The 14,696-nt window shown below is 42.3% G+C and overlaps 1 protein-coding gene across 13 annotated transcripts in view; it reads right to left on the bottom strand.

Annotated features, from left to right (window-relative positions):
- The window catches only part of UNC13B (unc-13 homolog B), a 219,410-nt gene that overhangs the window by 39,994 nt on the left and 164,720 nt on the right, over positions 1-14,696 (bottom strand). For 3 of the 13 annotated variants that reach the window (XM_032860482.1, XM_032860471.1, XM_032860472.1), the window contains exons 2-4: positions 13,537-13,697; positions 10,956-13,444; positions 2,332-2,354 (exon numbers count right to left, since the gene is read on the bottom strand). The exons of 7 other annotated variants lie outside the window; for them this stretch is intronic. In XM_032860482.1, coding sequence (XP_032716373.1) covers positions 2,332-2,354; positions 10,956-13,212 — 2,280 coding nt within the window. In that variant the 5' untranslated portion in view covers positions 13,213-13,444; positions 13,537-13,697. Of the gene's footprint in view, positions 1-2,331; positions 2,355-10,955; positions 13,445-13,536; positions 13,698-14,696 lie in introns of those variants that run through there. 3 more of the 13 variants (XM_032860473.1, XM_032860474.1, XM_032860475.1) reach the window with 1 other exon arrangement.

The following is a 14,696-nucleotide window of genomic DNA, read 5'->3' as shown; positions in this document are numbered from 1 at the left end:
ACAGCCAGACTGATGTCTAAGCCAGTGCCCTGATCAGCCAAAACAAAAAGCAGATTGTTGAAATGAGCACTACTTTGTCTCCCTTCTCCCCAGTGAATAAGAAGGATATAAAGTCAAGCTCACTGAGATCTCAAGGCTAAGGTTCACTGGGAGTGTGAGAGGTGCCAGAACGTCCATCCCCCTCACACAATTCACTGGTATATATAACAGTAAGCCAAGGCAAAAAAAAATAATAATAATAAAATAAAATCCATCTGGGGCTTCCAGGCCTCACCTCACTCACTTAAGCAAAAGGACAACTTCATATAGAATCTTCTTCTAGTTATATTCCTAAGTTCCCTTTGCCGTCACAGAGTGGTGACTTGGTCTTTCTAGATTCCCATTTCATCTTGTGATTTGACTTGGCTTAGGTTCCTTGAAGTCCTAACTCATAGACATTCTACATTTGATAAGCTCTCTCTCTCTATATAACAAGAGAACCCAGGGTAGATTTGATACTTAGAGTCTATCTTCTGGTGGACATTATGAGCTCTATAATGAGAAATTGAAAACTGAGGTACCAAACAATTCAAAGAAGAAGCAGTTTGAAAATAGTTTTTAAAGCGTTCTCCATAAGCAAACGAACAAACAAACCCACAGAAAAAAGTCCTTTAAGCAGTGTACAGAGCAAAGTTCCAAAGCTTTGGAACTTTCAGAGCTCTCCAGAGAGCCAATGGTAAAGGCTGTCTAGGCTCAAAAAACCTAGTGCTAGCAGGTCTGGGGCTTCCCGCCCCTTCCTTGTTCCCTTCCACCCCCCAAAACTTTCCTGACTCCTGATACCTGGGCTCCAGCTAGCTATCCTGGAACAAAAGGGCTCCAAAGCAGGGAAGGCAGAAGTAAGGTGTTTAACTTTATACAGGGGGTAAAGTTTTGGGAGAGCCACAGATGGGAGAAGTTATAGATAAAATTAGGCAAGACAAAGTAGAAAAGGGAGAGTTAGGACAGCCGTGGCACAGGGTGATGTAAAAGTGGGTAAGAATTACCCTGGGTCAGCAGTAGGCTCAAGATGAACTTTGTATTTAAGACCCTTCTCAGATTGTCTGTATTCTAAGAAAGCCTATCTGCCTGTTCCCTATAGCCCTTCAGGAACCTATTTCACCTTATCTGGCTCTTGCCCTGGTTCTGTGGGTGGGATAATACTGGCAAAAGGAGAACCAAGCCCAAAAGGAAACCAGAAGTGGTTGATATACCTCTCCTAAGGTTGCTTCTGAGGGGTTGCTCTATCCCTAAATCCCCAAATAGTCCCAAATCCCTAAATCCCCAAACCCAAAATAGTCCACTGTACTGAGCAGATTTTTATTTCCTGCCTAGAATTAGATGTTTGCCAGAAACCACAGACTTTAAGGAAACAAAGTCACAAAAGGTCTCTGGGAATCGGGTTCAACGAGCTCAGATCATACACATTTCCTATGCTTAGAGGAGGTAAAGGGTCTGCTAAAGTCTGCAGACAAAGCATAGAGCATGCACACAGAGGTACTGAAGGAGGACTGAAAGTAAGAGGAGATTCAAATAAAGTACCTACAGCAGGTATATTCATAGACACAACTTATGCCTGAAGGAAACACACGGTGGTCATGGATCCTGCACATAGGGTGATAAAACATGTGCACACACCCATTTGAAGGATTCAGTGTTCCCCATGGCTGGAATCATAGGCAACAGCAAACCCTCACTGTCTTCAAGAACCAGTGCTTACAGGCACAAAGCATTAGTTATACTGTGCATTCACATGGCATGGGGGAACCACATCATGGGTCTACAGAACCTTGTGCTCACAGAGAGACCAAGAAACCTTTTCAGAAGCACAAAGCACATTCACACTTAGGACCCCAGGCAAGAGGCACAAAATGCCCATAGCAACTCCTGCTCCCAAATACAAAGTGTATGCATGCTGGGCTCAGCCAGGGTTTACAGCATATGCCAACCTGCAGCAACAAGCAAAAAAATGGACAAACACTGTGTAAAGTAGAAGAGGGGGGCAATCAGTGTTTAGGGTAGTCAAACTGAGTACAAGTATAAGCACACACATGCTACATTGAATGTGTACCATGCTGGCACACACATTCTCACACTGTGCTCCAGGGATGTCTGCACACGAGAACGGAGCATGCTTACAAACTGCTTTCAGGAAAAACAAGACTATCTGCAGGAGCCAAAGGTCAGGGGCACAGATCATACATGTGTGTGCAGGCGCGCACACATACACACATGTGCACACACATGCACACCGTGCTCAGGAGAGAAGGGTTGAAAACAGACAACAGAAAGGGCCCAAGAGGCCAGAGGCACAACCTGAACGGCTCCTCGCTTTCCTTCTGCAAGGAGAGAAAGAGCAGGAAAAAAGAGCAGAAAGGTTAGTAGATTCAGTCCCATAGCATGGAACCCCAAGAAAATGCCAGCTAAATCTCAAGGGACATGGAGGAAAGAAAAAGGTCCCCTGAACAACTGGGCAGTTCGCAGAGCCTAATTTCCAGAATCCCTACATACTGTATTGGCTGGCCCCTCCTTTTAGTTTAGAACAGTTCCTGTCTGGCTACTCATCCTAAAGGACAAAGTCTACCTGGGGGTTTCAGTCACCCACTTCCCCTTTCCAAGCTGGCTTGCATGCAATGTCAGGGAAACCAGGGCCACAGATTTTGTTACCAAGGGCCACTCCGACAGGCTATCTGAACTGGGTAAGCACAAAGTGAGTTCCTTCCTCAGAAGCTATATGTACTCTCACCCTGGATCTGGGGTAAGTCCTCAACCCCCAAAGTCCTGGTAATTGAACCATTTCCCATTTTACCATGCAGGCTTGGCCATGCATTTGCCCAGCAAACACTGGCCTGTTTTCCCAAAGCCTAAGTTAAGTTAGGACAGGTTAAGGTCTGAATTTAAGGCTAGGACCAGGATGCTTAAAGCCTATAGCTGGAGGCATCACCTGGCCCCTGACCTAATAGAAGTCACCAAGATCTAGATAATAAAACCATGATAGCAACCCCAGGCCTGAATATCTATTAAATCCAGAACAATACTCCAAAGGAAATGGATGCTTCCAGAAGGACCTTAGCAAGCCACAGTAGAGAAAGATAAAGACAGAGATTACTCCTTCTACTCATCAGGCTACATTACCTATTAGGAGACATATGGATAGCTCCATAGGTTTCCTTCTCTAAGGCAAGTCCATTCACCTGGACTGATCAGCTCCCCTCCACTTTCTTTTCCCTCCCTTTTAAAGACCCACTGATATTACATAACAAGTAAAACAGAGAATCATAGAAACTAACTCATAAGTTTCCAAGTTTTCAGTTATTTCTAATGGCCTAACGGGTCACCTGACTTGACAGAAAAGTGAACTCAGGAATAGGAATCCTCCAAAACAGTGCAGCTACAGAAATGTGGATAAGATGCAAAAAACACTTGCTGGAATGGGGCCATATCTCTTTTACTTCTACTCCCACCTCCCCTACTGTACTCTGCTCTCTTTGTGAAAAAGAAAATAAGGCAAGGAACACTTTAACTGACCTGTGATTCAAATTAGAAAGGTTTCTCTCTATCTCCACTATCTTAAAAATACACTCTATACATCATGTCAAAGTTAAGTTGTGTCTTTCTATTCTTCCCAGAGTTTCCCATAATGCGTAAAAATCTGCTGACAAGGCTGTCCGTATATATATAATTTTACTTTTGTAGCCCGAGGGCTTAGCACATTTCCTAGTATTTGTATATAGCAAAAGGAACCTAAACTTTCAGGACTTAGAAAACAATAGCTTCTAAGAACATGTGTTTTGCCCATCACCAGAGAAAACATAGGTCTCTTAGCTAACAGTCTGTACCATTTTTCAGACCCCAAGGAACTGCTGTACTAGCTCTTCAATTTGTCCCACCCACTGGACAAACATAAGAAAACCTTTTTCTTGTTAAGAGTCGAACTTTTTTGTGCATCCTAACTTTCTAAAATGCCTTAACATTTTTCCACTCAGATTTAGTTTTCAGTTTAAGTGCAATGTATCTGTAGAACACCCACTCTGCCAAGAAAAAAAAAAATCCCTGACCCCTAAGAATGATTGGAGAATACATTTTATAAGGAAGTAACATACTTCTTCATTATTAAAACAATCTTAACTTCAGTTTACTTGGGAGTCAAAAGACTTGAGGTACTCAAACTTATTTGAGCCTGCATTTCCTTATCCATAAAAAGCAGATAAGACTGCTACCTCCCAGGATTACAGTGAGGATTCATTTCTTCAACAAGTACTTATTGAGAACCTACTGCACACTAGGCACTGTTCTCAGCGCTGGTGATAAAGCAAAGGGAATGAAACAAGCTCCCTGATCTTGAGAAGCTTCTATTCTAGAGGAAAAGCTGATGACTGATCATGACAAAGGTGATGATAGTAGCTAACGCTATAATGTATCTGTCATTTTATTTGAATAAGCTCATTTATTTCTCCCAACAACTCTACTGGGTAAATACTATTATTATCTCCATTTTTTTGTTGATTAAACTAAAGATCATCAGGGAGGTTAAGAAAGTTGCCTGAAGTCACAGCAAGGGGCAAAGCCAAAATTCACAACAGGGCATTTGGTTCCATGACCTAGATCTATATACACACCGTATCTCTTGTGACAGAGACTCTGCTTCAAAATTCAGGTAAGGTGGGGAAGATAATGTCCCCTATGGTGACATTACAGTTACTATTTTTTTCTTAAAAATTTTATTTATTCAAGAGAGAGGGAGAGTGAGCATGAGTGGGAGGAGGGGCAGGGGGAAAGGAAGAAACAGACACCCATCTGAGCAGGAAGCCTGACACAGGGCTTGATCCCAGGACCATGACGTCATGACCTGACCTGAGCCAAATGCAGATGCTTAACCAAGCCACCCAGGTACCCCACTTTAAAAATTTTATAAAGGTTATCAGGGAGGCCTCATCGATAATGTGACATCTGAGCAGAGACCTGAAGGAAATGAGTCAAGAAGTTATTTGGATTCTAGGAAAGACATATCCTAATCCGAACCAGAACAAGTACAAAGCCTGAGGTAAGATACGTTGCACTTAAATTGAAAACTAAATCTGAGTGGAAAAAATGTTAAGGCATTTTAGGAAGTTAGCAAGCACAAAAAGTTTGACTCTTAACAAGAAAAATGTTTTCTTATGTTTGTCCAGCGTCTGGTGTTCATAGAAGATGTCTGGGCCAGAGATATAAACCTGGGAATCCTTATGAAACTCATGATATTGAAATAGGTTACTTAGCCCTATAAAAAGAAGAATAAAAAGCCCTATAAAAGGCCCGAATAAAAAGAAGAAATCAGGACTGAATCCTGGGATGCTACAGGTTGGGAAGATGAGGAGGGACCAGCAAAGATGGCTAAGAAGGAGACACCTGGGTGGTTCAGTTGGCTAAGTGTCTGCCTTCAACTCAGGTCATGATCTCAGGGTCCTGGGAAAGAGTCCCACATCTGACTCCTTACTCGACAGGGAGCCCGCTTCCTGCAAGCCCTGCTTGCAGCTCCCCCTGCTTGTGTGCTCTCTCTCTTTCTCTCTCACAAATAAATAAAATCTTAAAAAAAAAAAAAAGATGGCTAAAAAGGAATGGTCAATAGTACTGGGGTAGAACAAATACAGAGAGGTGGTCTAGAAGACAAGTGAAGAAAGTGTTTCAAAAAGCAGGAACTGAGGCATAAGTATAGACTGCAAGAGTCTTTTTTAACAAATGGTGGTGGAACAGCAATATGTATATGAATGAAGTTACAGCCCCATCTCACACCATACACAAAAATTAACTCAATAGGGATCATAGACCTAAAAGAGCTAAAACTAAAAAACACTTAAGAAAAAACATAGGCGTAAATTTTTGTGATCTTGGGTTCAACAATGGTTTCTTACCTGTGAAACCAAAAACACAATCCACACAAGAAAAACAGATAAATTGAATACATCAAAATCTAAAATTTTGCACTCTATTTCATACCCATTACAATGGCTATTACAAAAAAAAAAAGTAACAACTTTTGGCAAGGATGTAGAAAAATTAGAACATTTGTTGGTAGGAATGCAAAATGGTGCAGCCACTGTAGAAAACAATATGGCAATTCTACTTTAGTTGTATACCCAAAGGAAACGAAAGCAAGGATTCAAAAGAGATATTTATATACCAATGTTCATACCAGCATTATTCACAATAGCCAAAAGGGGGAAGAAACCCAAGTATTCACCTACAAATGAGTGGAAAAACAAAATGTGGTATATATACATACAAAGGAATACCATTCAGCCTTAAAAAGGAAATCCTGACACATGCTACAACATGGATGAACCTTGAGAACCATTGCAAACATTACGCCATTAAAACAGGCCAGTCACAAAACAACAAATACTGTGTGATTCCACTTATATGAGGTACGTAGAGCAATCACACTGACAGAGGCAGAAAGTAGAATGCGGTTGCCCGTGGCTGGGGGGAGGGAGAATGGGGTTAGTTTAATGGGTAGAGAGTTTCAGTTGTGGAACATGAAGAAGTTCTGGATATCAGATAATGGTGATGGCTGCACAACAATGTGAACAGACTTAAAATGGTTAAAATGATAAATTTTATATGATGTATAATTTACGGCAATAAAAAATTTTTAATAAAACATGTATGCTTCAAAAAAAAACACCATCAAGAAAGTGAAATGACAACACAAAGATTGGGGGGAAATATTTATAAATCATATATGTGATAAGAGGCACATGTCCAGAATATATAAAGAACTTTTATAATTCAGCAACAAAAAGACAACTCAATTTGAGTAGACATTTCTCCAAAGAAAATACAAAAATGGCCAATACACACATGAAAAGATGCTTAACATCATTAGCCACTAGGGAAATGCAAATCAAACCACAATAAGATACCACTCACACCCACTGGGATGGGTATAATAAAAAATACAGACACTAATAAGTGTTAGCAAGAATGTGGAGAAATAAGGACTTTCATTCCTTACTGGCTGAAATGTAAAATGGTGCAACCACATTGGGAAACAGTCTGGAAATCCCTCAAAAATGTTAAACTTAGGGGCGCCTGGGTGGCTCAGAGGGTTAAAGCCTCTGCCTTCGGCTCGGGTCATGATCCCAGGGTCCTGAGATCGAGCCCCGCATCGGGCTCTCTGCTCAGCGGGGGGCCTGCTTTCTCTCTCTCTCTCTCTCTCTGCCTGCCTCTCTGCCTACTTGTGATCTCTGTCAAATAAATAAATAAAATCTTTAAAAAAAAATGTTAAACTTAGAGTTAACCATATGACCCAGCAATTCCACTTCTAATACATATCCAAGAGAACTGTAACCATACGTCTGCACAAAAACTTTTACACAAATGTTAATAGCAACATTCATAATAGCCAGAAAGTAGTAAACAACAAAAACCACAAGCCCATCAAATAACGAATAGATAAACAAAATACGGCATATCCATATGATGGAATATTTTCCCACGACAAAAGGAAATGAAGTATTGATACATGTTACAACATGGCTGACTCTGAAAAACATGCTAAGTGGAAGAAGCCAGTCATAAAAGGCCACATATCATATGAATCCATTGATATGCAACATCCAGAACAGGCAAATCCAAAGAATCAGAAAGTAGATTAGTGGTTGTTAGAGGCTTGAAGCAAAGGGGATTACCTAATAGTTAAGGGGTCTCTTTTTGGGGTGATAGAAATGTTCCGGAGTTTGATGGTTGCATAATCCTATGAATCTACTAAAAAACACCCAATTGTATACTTTTAAAGGGAATTTAAAGGTGAACTTTGTTGTAAGTAAATTATAATTCAATACAGCTGTTATAATAAAAGAAGGATGTAATCAATTATGTCAAGTTGTTGATTAAGAGGAGGACTAAAAATGGAACAGGAGTTTGATAACATGGTGGTCATCCAATGGCCTTGGCAAAAGCAATTTTGCTAGAGTCGTAGAAATAAAAGAATTGGATTTTCAAACATCGCATGTAACAGTACTTAAAACAGTGCTATGCACCCCCCGAAACAGAAGAAAAAAGATAAAAAATAAGAACTCAAATTAGTGGTAAGCTACTAGTAAGCTTAGGCCCTGAGGCCTCAAGCAGAGCAGTGAAAAAAGCTGATTTCTTAAATGTTTCATTGTAGTAGTAGCCACTGTTACTAATACTGAAATATACTGATAAAAGCTCAGGGTGGCGCTGTTGTGGGTGAAAGGCTAACCCTATGTGCTTACCTTGCTCTATTCTTCCTACCCGATGGAATGCTGTTGGGAGTCAGGCCTAGACCCAGCACCCTTCTACCACTCCCTCTGCAGCCCACAGACCAGACTCGATCTTGGCTAGGGCCCAGGACTCTGGTTTGCTTTCTTACTGGTGCTTCAGAAAACCTGCTTTGTCTCATTATCACTGCTGTTGCCACCACCTGCTTACCACAGGTACAAGTTCCTGCATTGCCCACCAGGATATCAGCTTAGAAAGGGAATTTTGCAAGCTGAAGAGCCAGACCAGTGTGCTGAGTACTCATCCTAACATCAACTGCCACCAATGCTTAAGAAGCTGGTAAGGAAGTACTGCTTTGGTATTTGTTGTTTCCATTGTTGCTGTGATGTAGTAACTTCTAAATGCCCAGGGAGAAGGAAAAAATGATGCAAAATTAAGAGGAGAAAGAAATCTCTTATAACTGAGTAATTACAGAAAGCTTCCTGGAAGAGGTGATATTTTGGTTGTATATTGAAGAACTGAGTAAATTCTGCTAGGCTGATTTGATGAACACAGCACCTTAGGATAAAAGAAAGCATGTATATGTGAATATGCTGAGAAAAGACAGTACAAGGTGAATTTGTGACAGCAAAGTTTCCTTTTGGGTGGAGTATAGTGGGACAACTGGAGGTAAGCCTGCAAATGGAAACAAGGGACCAAATGTACTGGTTCTGAATGCCAAGTGAAGGAATTTAGACTTTTCTCATAAGCTATAAGTAGTAGCTTAACTCTAGGGATACTTGAAAGGAACATGATGTGATTTTACTTTTTAATTTTTAAATTTTTATAACTTGGTATCACATTTATTATTCAAATTCTAAAAAGTATTTTAAAAGGTTTACAATGAAAAAAAAATCTACTTTTCACCTTAGTTTTTCACCCAATACCTTTGCTCATGGGCAATCAGGTATCAATCAGTCTCTTACATATCCTTTTTTTTTTTAAATTTTTATTTATTTACTTGACACAGAGAGAGAGAGAGAGAGAGAGAGAGATCACAAGTACGCAGGGAGGCAGGCAGAGAGGGAGGGGGAAACAGGCTCCCCGCCAAGCAGAGAGCCCAATGTGGGGCTCGATCTCAGGACCCTGAGATCATGACCTAAGCTGAAGGCAGAGGCCTAACCCACTGAGCCACCTCTCGTACGTATCTTTGTTAGATATTCTATACAAATAGATACAGATACTATGAGTTTGCGTATTCTTTCCCTCTCTTTTTTATACAAATGTAGACATTTTATAATACTGTTCTGCATCTTGCTTTTTCATATGGCAATATATCTTAGATACCTCTCCGTTTCAGTAAAGAGCTACCTCATTCTTTTTATAGCTGTATGGTACTTGTGGTACTGTATTATATGGTTAGGATGTGCCAGTAGGTTATTTAACCAGTCCTTTTTTTTTTTTTTCCCCAAGATTTATTTATCTGAGAGAGAGAGAGAGAGAGCCTGCCTGAATGGGGGAGGGGCAAGAGGGAGAGAGTCAGAGACACAGGGCTCCAACCCATGACCCATTAGACCATAATCTGAGCCAAAACCAAGAACTCAATAAACTGAGCACATAGGCCCCCCCAAACAGTCTTTCTTAACATTTAGGTTGTTTTCACTCTTTGCTACTAAAAACAATGCTTCAAAAATAGAACATATGTCCTTTACACATGTGAAAATAAACCTGCAGGATATATTCCTGGCAGTGATTTTAGGGCTCAAAGGGTATATAGAATTCTGATATATTTTGCCAATTGTCTTCCTTAGAGGTTATACCAATTTACACTCCCATCCCACTAGCAATGCAGGAGTGCCTGTTCCCTCACACCTTTGTCAACACAATATGCTTCATAATTTTAATTCTCCCTTAGAAACATTAATCAGGTTATATGCATAGGAGGACAACCCCACTTACATTTAAAACTGGATGAATATAGCATATGCTCTTTGGATAAATTTAATTTTGATTGGGAGAAGTAAATTTAAAATGCTGCCTAGAAAAAAAAGTACTCTCACTCCTTGAGTCAAAACCATTCCATTCTCCAGTTTAGGTGAGGAGCATTTAGCCAGAAATGGAAGGAGTATGATCTGTGGAAGGCAGAGTCCGGTTCCTGGGTAGGGCAAGGACTGGACAGCTTCAAGTTGAAAATAAGGTTCTGCGTTAAGTCCAGTACTGGGAATAAGAAACATTAGGATAAGGGAAATTCCCACAATGGCCCATCAGCTGCTAGGGAGATGACAATCTTATCTCAGCAAGAAACCCATTTAGAATAATTTCAAAATGCAGTGCAGGATTGCATCAGCCCCTCCAGTGACTGTGAGCAATATGCCCATTCCTGCCTCCTACACCATACCTACTTTACAGTGGCATATCCTAAAGGACCTGTAGCTGTAAACTACTGTCTACATGTTCCTCCCTTTTTGGAAAGGTAGTTTCTAAAGCTGCCCTCAACTCCCCAATACACTGGAAGCTTCCTATAGGCAGGAACTCCTTTCCTGTTGCTTTAGAACCCTCTTACACTCCATTTCCCACAAGGATTAGCTTAAAAGCTGTATTCGAGTAATTTAGACTAATTTAAGCTGTGGTCCTCCCCCATCACCTTGTGAAACTCACCACCAAGGTGGGTCTCAGGCTAGCCTGATAGAGGCCATACCCAGCCAGCTGTGACCCCATTAAATATAGATTTAGAATACCTGAGTGTATGTCTTCTACTGAGACATTCTTTGCCTTCTGTACTAGCTCATGCAAAAGTTTTTTCTGCCTCAGTCTTTTCTCTCTCAGAACATTTTTGAAATTGTTGATGCACTTGTTGAGGTAGATGGTCTCTGCACACACTTGTTCTAGGCTTAGTATGCCCTGCTTGGGAGATTCAGGCCTGGAACACGTTTCACCTCCCAGACATGGAGCCAGAGCAAAACCTGGTAATGAATATGCAATAGGCAAGGAGTTAGAAGCAACAGAGAAGTTGCTGGGATCCTGAAAGGTTTGGTCTCTCTGTGTAGAGGTGCCCACTCCACCAGAGACCACACTGAGAAAGCTCTCACTCTCCTGACTCCCAGGGCTCTCCACAGAGAAATCTTGGGCACCCTCTGAACCCACTGTCCCAAGAAGTCTATCACTGTTCTCCGACTGAGAACCGCTCTCATTGCTTTCCAGGTCCTCAGGACTGATTGACCCACCATTTTCCAGCTTCTGAAACACGCCCTGCAGAGCTGAACGAAAGTGGTGAATTGCTCGGCCCAGTTTGCTTTTGTAAAACTTAATTTCAATATCTTCATCCTCCTGCAAGCCAACCAAGCCACAAGATGACTTTTCAAAGACATCTTTAAGGACCTGAGTAGCATGTTCCTCTTCATTCAAGTCAATATGAACCATGTCACTGAAAGTCTCAGGCCCTATGATGATTTCCTCCATCATGTGGTCATGGCTCAGAGTTGCAAATCTTTTGGACTTGTCTGTTAAAAGGTCCTCTAGCTGCTTAGAGCTCAGAATATCAAGCCCAGCTTCACAGGCCACGAGCTTGTCCTCTGTCTTCAGCAACCCAGACAGCGACAGGCAGCTGCCAGTGTCACTTTTATTGCTGCAGTTGTTTTCTCTTTTTGCTACACTACATGTTTCAAATCCTTGGGTGGACTGTTTGAAAACCTGGGATTTCCCAGAACCCTCCTCTTCTGAGATTAACACTGGGGAAGGTTCCTCAGAAGCTTCTCTCCCTGTCAGCTCACCACAACTGCCACTGGTAACTTGGGAGGCTCCTGAAGTTCCTTTTACTTCATCTCCTGGCTTAGATACATCACTTGGCTTTGTGAAATTATTCCTGGGTGGAAAGCAAAGGCCTTGCTGCTCAGGGGTTTGAGGTTCTCTGTGTTGATTTTGAGCCCTCATTTGACATGCTCCTGTTATGGGTCCTGGGTCCCCTGTTTCCATCTGAAGAAGTGGTTCATACTGGTTTAAAGAATTTGCATTATGATCCTGAAGTTGTTGCAAAAATGAAAGAGACTCCTTTTGAGGATTCTTATAGCACTGTGGCCAGCTTGGTTCTTCTTTGGTGGCAATACGGACCCCTACACTCTGCAAAAGGATGGACTTCTGCAAGATGAAGTCTCTATGCTCTAGATGGGCAAGTTTCACAACAGTAGGCCTGGGAGCTGGGGCTTTGCCTGCCCTGTAAGCCTCTTTGATGTACCTGTTGCACTGCATGCCATTAACACAGAGGTGCATGGCCAGAAAGCTGTGTACCAGCTCCATGGTATTTTCCCCGTCTTGCTCAGGAAGTCCATACAGATACAGAATGGCTTCTTCACCGGGGCTGTCCACATGGGGTTCCTGGGCCATTTCCCCCACACACACCTTGGCCAGGGAGCTGCTGCCTACCTGCAAGCCTTCTATTCCACTCAGAACCGAGTCTACACAGCTAGACACTTCATCCACTGAACCCCGGACTTGGCTCAAGTGCTGCTGCAGCTCAGCAATTTCAGTCTGGAGACGGCTGATGCCTTGTAGCTCTCTGATTATATAGTCTACTACATCCCCCAAAGGCTCTCTCTGTTCACAGCTGCAGCCTTGGTGAAGGCCTCTGGACAAAAGGGACTTGGCTTGATTCCTTTCTGAGGGCTCTTGACAGCTTGTGCTTATGCTGACAGACAATAGGTCCTGAGAGCCAGATCCTAAAGCACAGGGAGTGGAGCCCAGAGGAAACTGGCTGCCGGTCTGCTGCTCAAAGCTGCAATGCTGAGCCAGGCCCCCATCTCTATCCCCACCAATGGTTGAGGCTGTTGAACCACAGTGAGGGAGCAGGGAGCTATCCTCTGGTAAGGATTCAATAGGGCCTGAGGACTTGTTCTTGATGCCACACATAGTCTCTGACTTAGCCTTATCTGGAGAAAGCCTGGAAGAGGGTCCCAAGGTGACTATGATTTCTTCCTCTGACTCTTGCAACAATCGTTTCATTTTCTCCCTCAGGGTCTGAGGGATTCTCTGCTTCTTCCTCTTTCTGGTCAGGGTGCTTAACAGAGATTATCTTGGAAGACAATATACTGCCCTGCTCTTTTCAGTCTATTTCTAGCAATTATGGCTGGCTGATGCCTTGGGCTTAGCCCACAGTACTGTCTGGAATGATTCCATGTGTAGTCTCCAAACCTGGTACATGCCCCTGGATTCTGGCTTGACTCTTATCCTGCAGCTAGTGAAAAAGGAAAATAGTGCACTCAGGTCAGAAAGCAGCAGGATAATTTTAATCTGAATCAAGCTGTCAAGCAGGAATAAGAACGTTACCTTCTAAGACTGTAGAAGCCAACCCTGACCTGTCTCCCACTGCTGGCCTTCAAGGCTGTAGGCAGTCACTTCTCTTTTCTTGGCTTCCCATCAGAGTATTGATGTATCAACTCCTTGTGTTCTGGGCAAGTACTCAAAGCCATTAAAATTAAGACAAACTCCTGGGAAGTAGGTGGGTAAGGTCAATGAGTGACTGAACCTTTACAAAATACAACACTAGGGTCTGCTTCAGGAATGAACAAATAGATGCTTAACTACCAAAGCTCAAATTACATACACAGTGAAAGACAGAGACAAGACAAGGAATGTTTGTTTTCCCAGTTGGATGTTTTGCTGAAAACTTAGCAATTCCAAGGTTGGTTCCTGCCTGTGTTTATAGAGACAGCTATCTTTCACTTGGAAAAAAAGACCATGGCAATTATTTCAAACTTGGAGGGCAAAAAAAAAAAAAAATGTTTTCTAAAAATTCTGGAACAAGGTGGCATGGCATAGGCAAAAATCATTGTCCAGACTCAGATGCATTAACCATGTTTGGATCTAGTGGGGCATGTGGCCAAAGACACACATATGGTGGGTCAGCTAGGGATGAAGGAAGCTCAGGGACAGCCTGGAATCCTGAACTCCATTTAATAGTCCCCAAGCACTTGGTGTAGCCTAATCAACACACAGGTTTGGCTTTTCTCCTCTACCGTGCATTCGATCTAAGACCTCCTTCAGAGCACCAGGGTACTCCTGGAGTACCGTGGTGTAACAGAGGATTGCTCTAGCCCTCCAAATGGCCTGGAGAGAACAATGCATGGGACAGGTGGGGAACTGGTTATATCACAGAGGGCTTGAGGATACTTTGCTATTCTTCAAAAAGGTGAAGCTAGTCTGCCACCAGTCTTGTCCCATACCCTAAACTACAAGTGACTACTACAGAGGTAAAGATGACTATTACCTTACATGGGGCTGGTATCCTTTTCCTTTTTACTGGGATCATGCAGAGTGTAGGGAAGGAGCAGAGTAGAAAGTACAAAGGGAAAAGCTAGGAGTCCAGGATTACATGGGACTGCCAATACTTTCTGGTTCTACTGGGTTACCCTGGGAGAGGTAAAATTGGTTGGCGGGAGACATGCAATCCTTCATGTTGTACAATCAGAGATGACTTCCCCATTGTC

Source organism: Lontra canadensis, unplaced genomic scaffold (assembly GCF_010015895.1).
Source record: "Lontra canadensis isolate GAN:19392208 unplaced genomic scaffold, GSC_riverotter_1.0 scaffold19, whole genome shotgun sequence".
In the NCBI taxonomy this organism is placed as follows: Eukaryota; Metazoa; Chordata; class Mammalia; order Carnivora; family Mustelidae; genus Lontra; species Lontra canadensis.
Note: the sequence above shows the minus strand (reverse complement) of the source record. Positions and strands in the feature narration are given on the sequence as shown.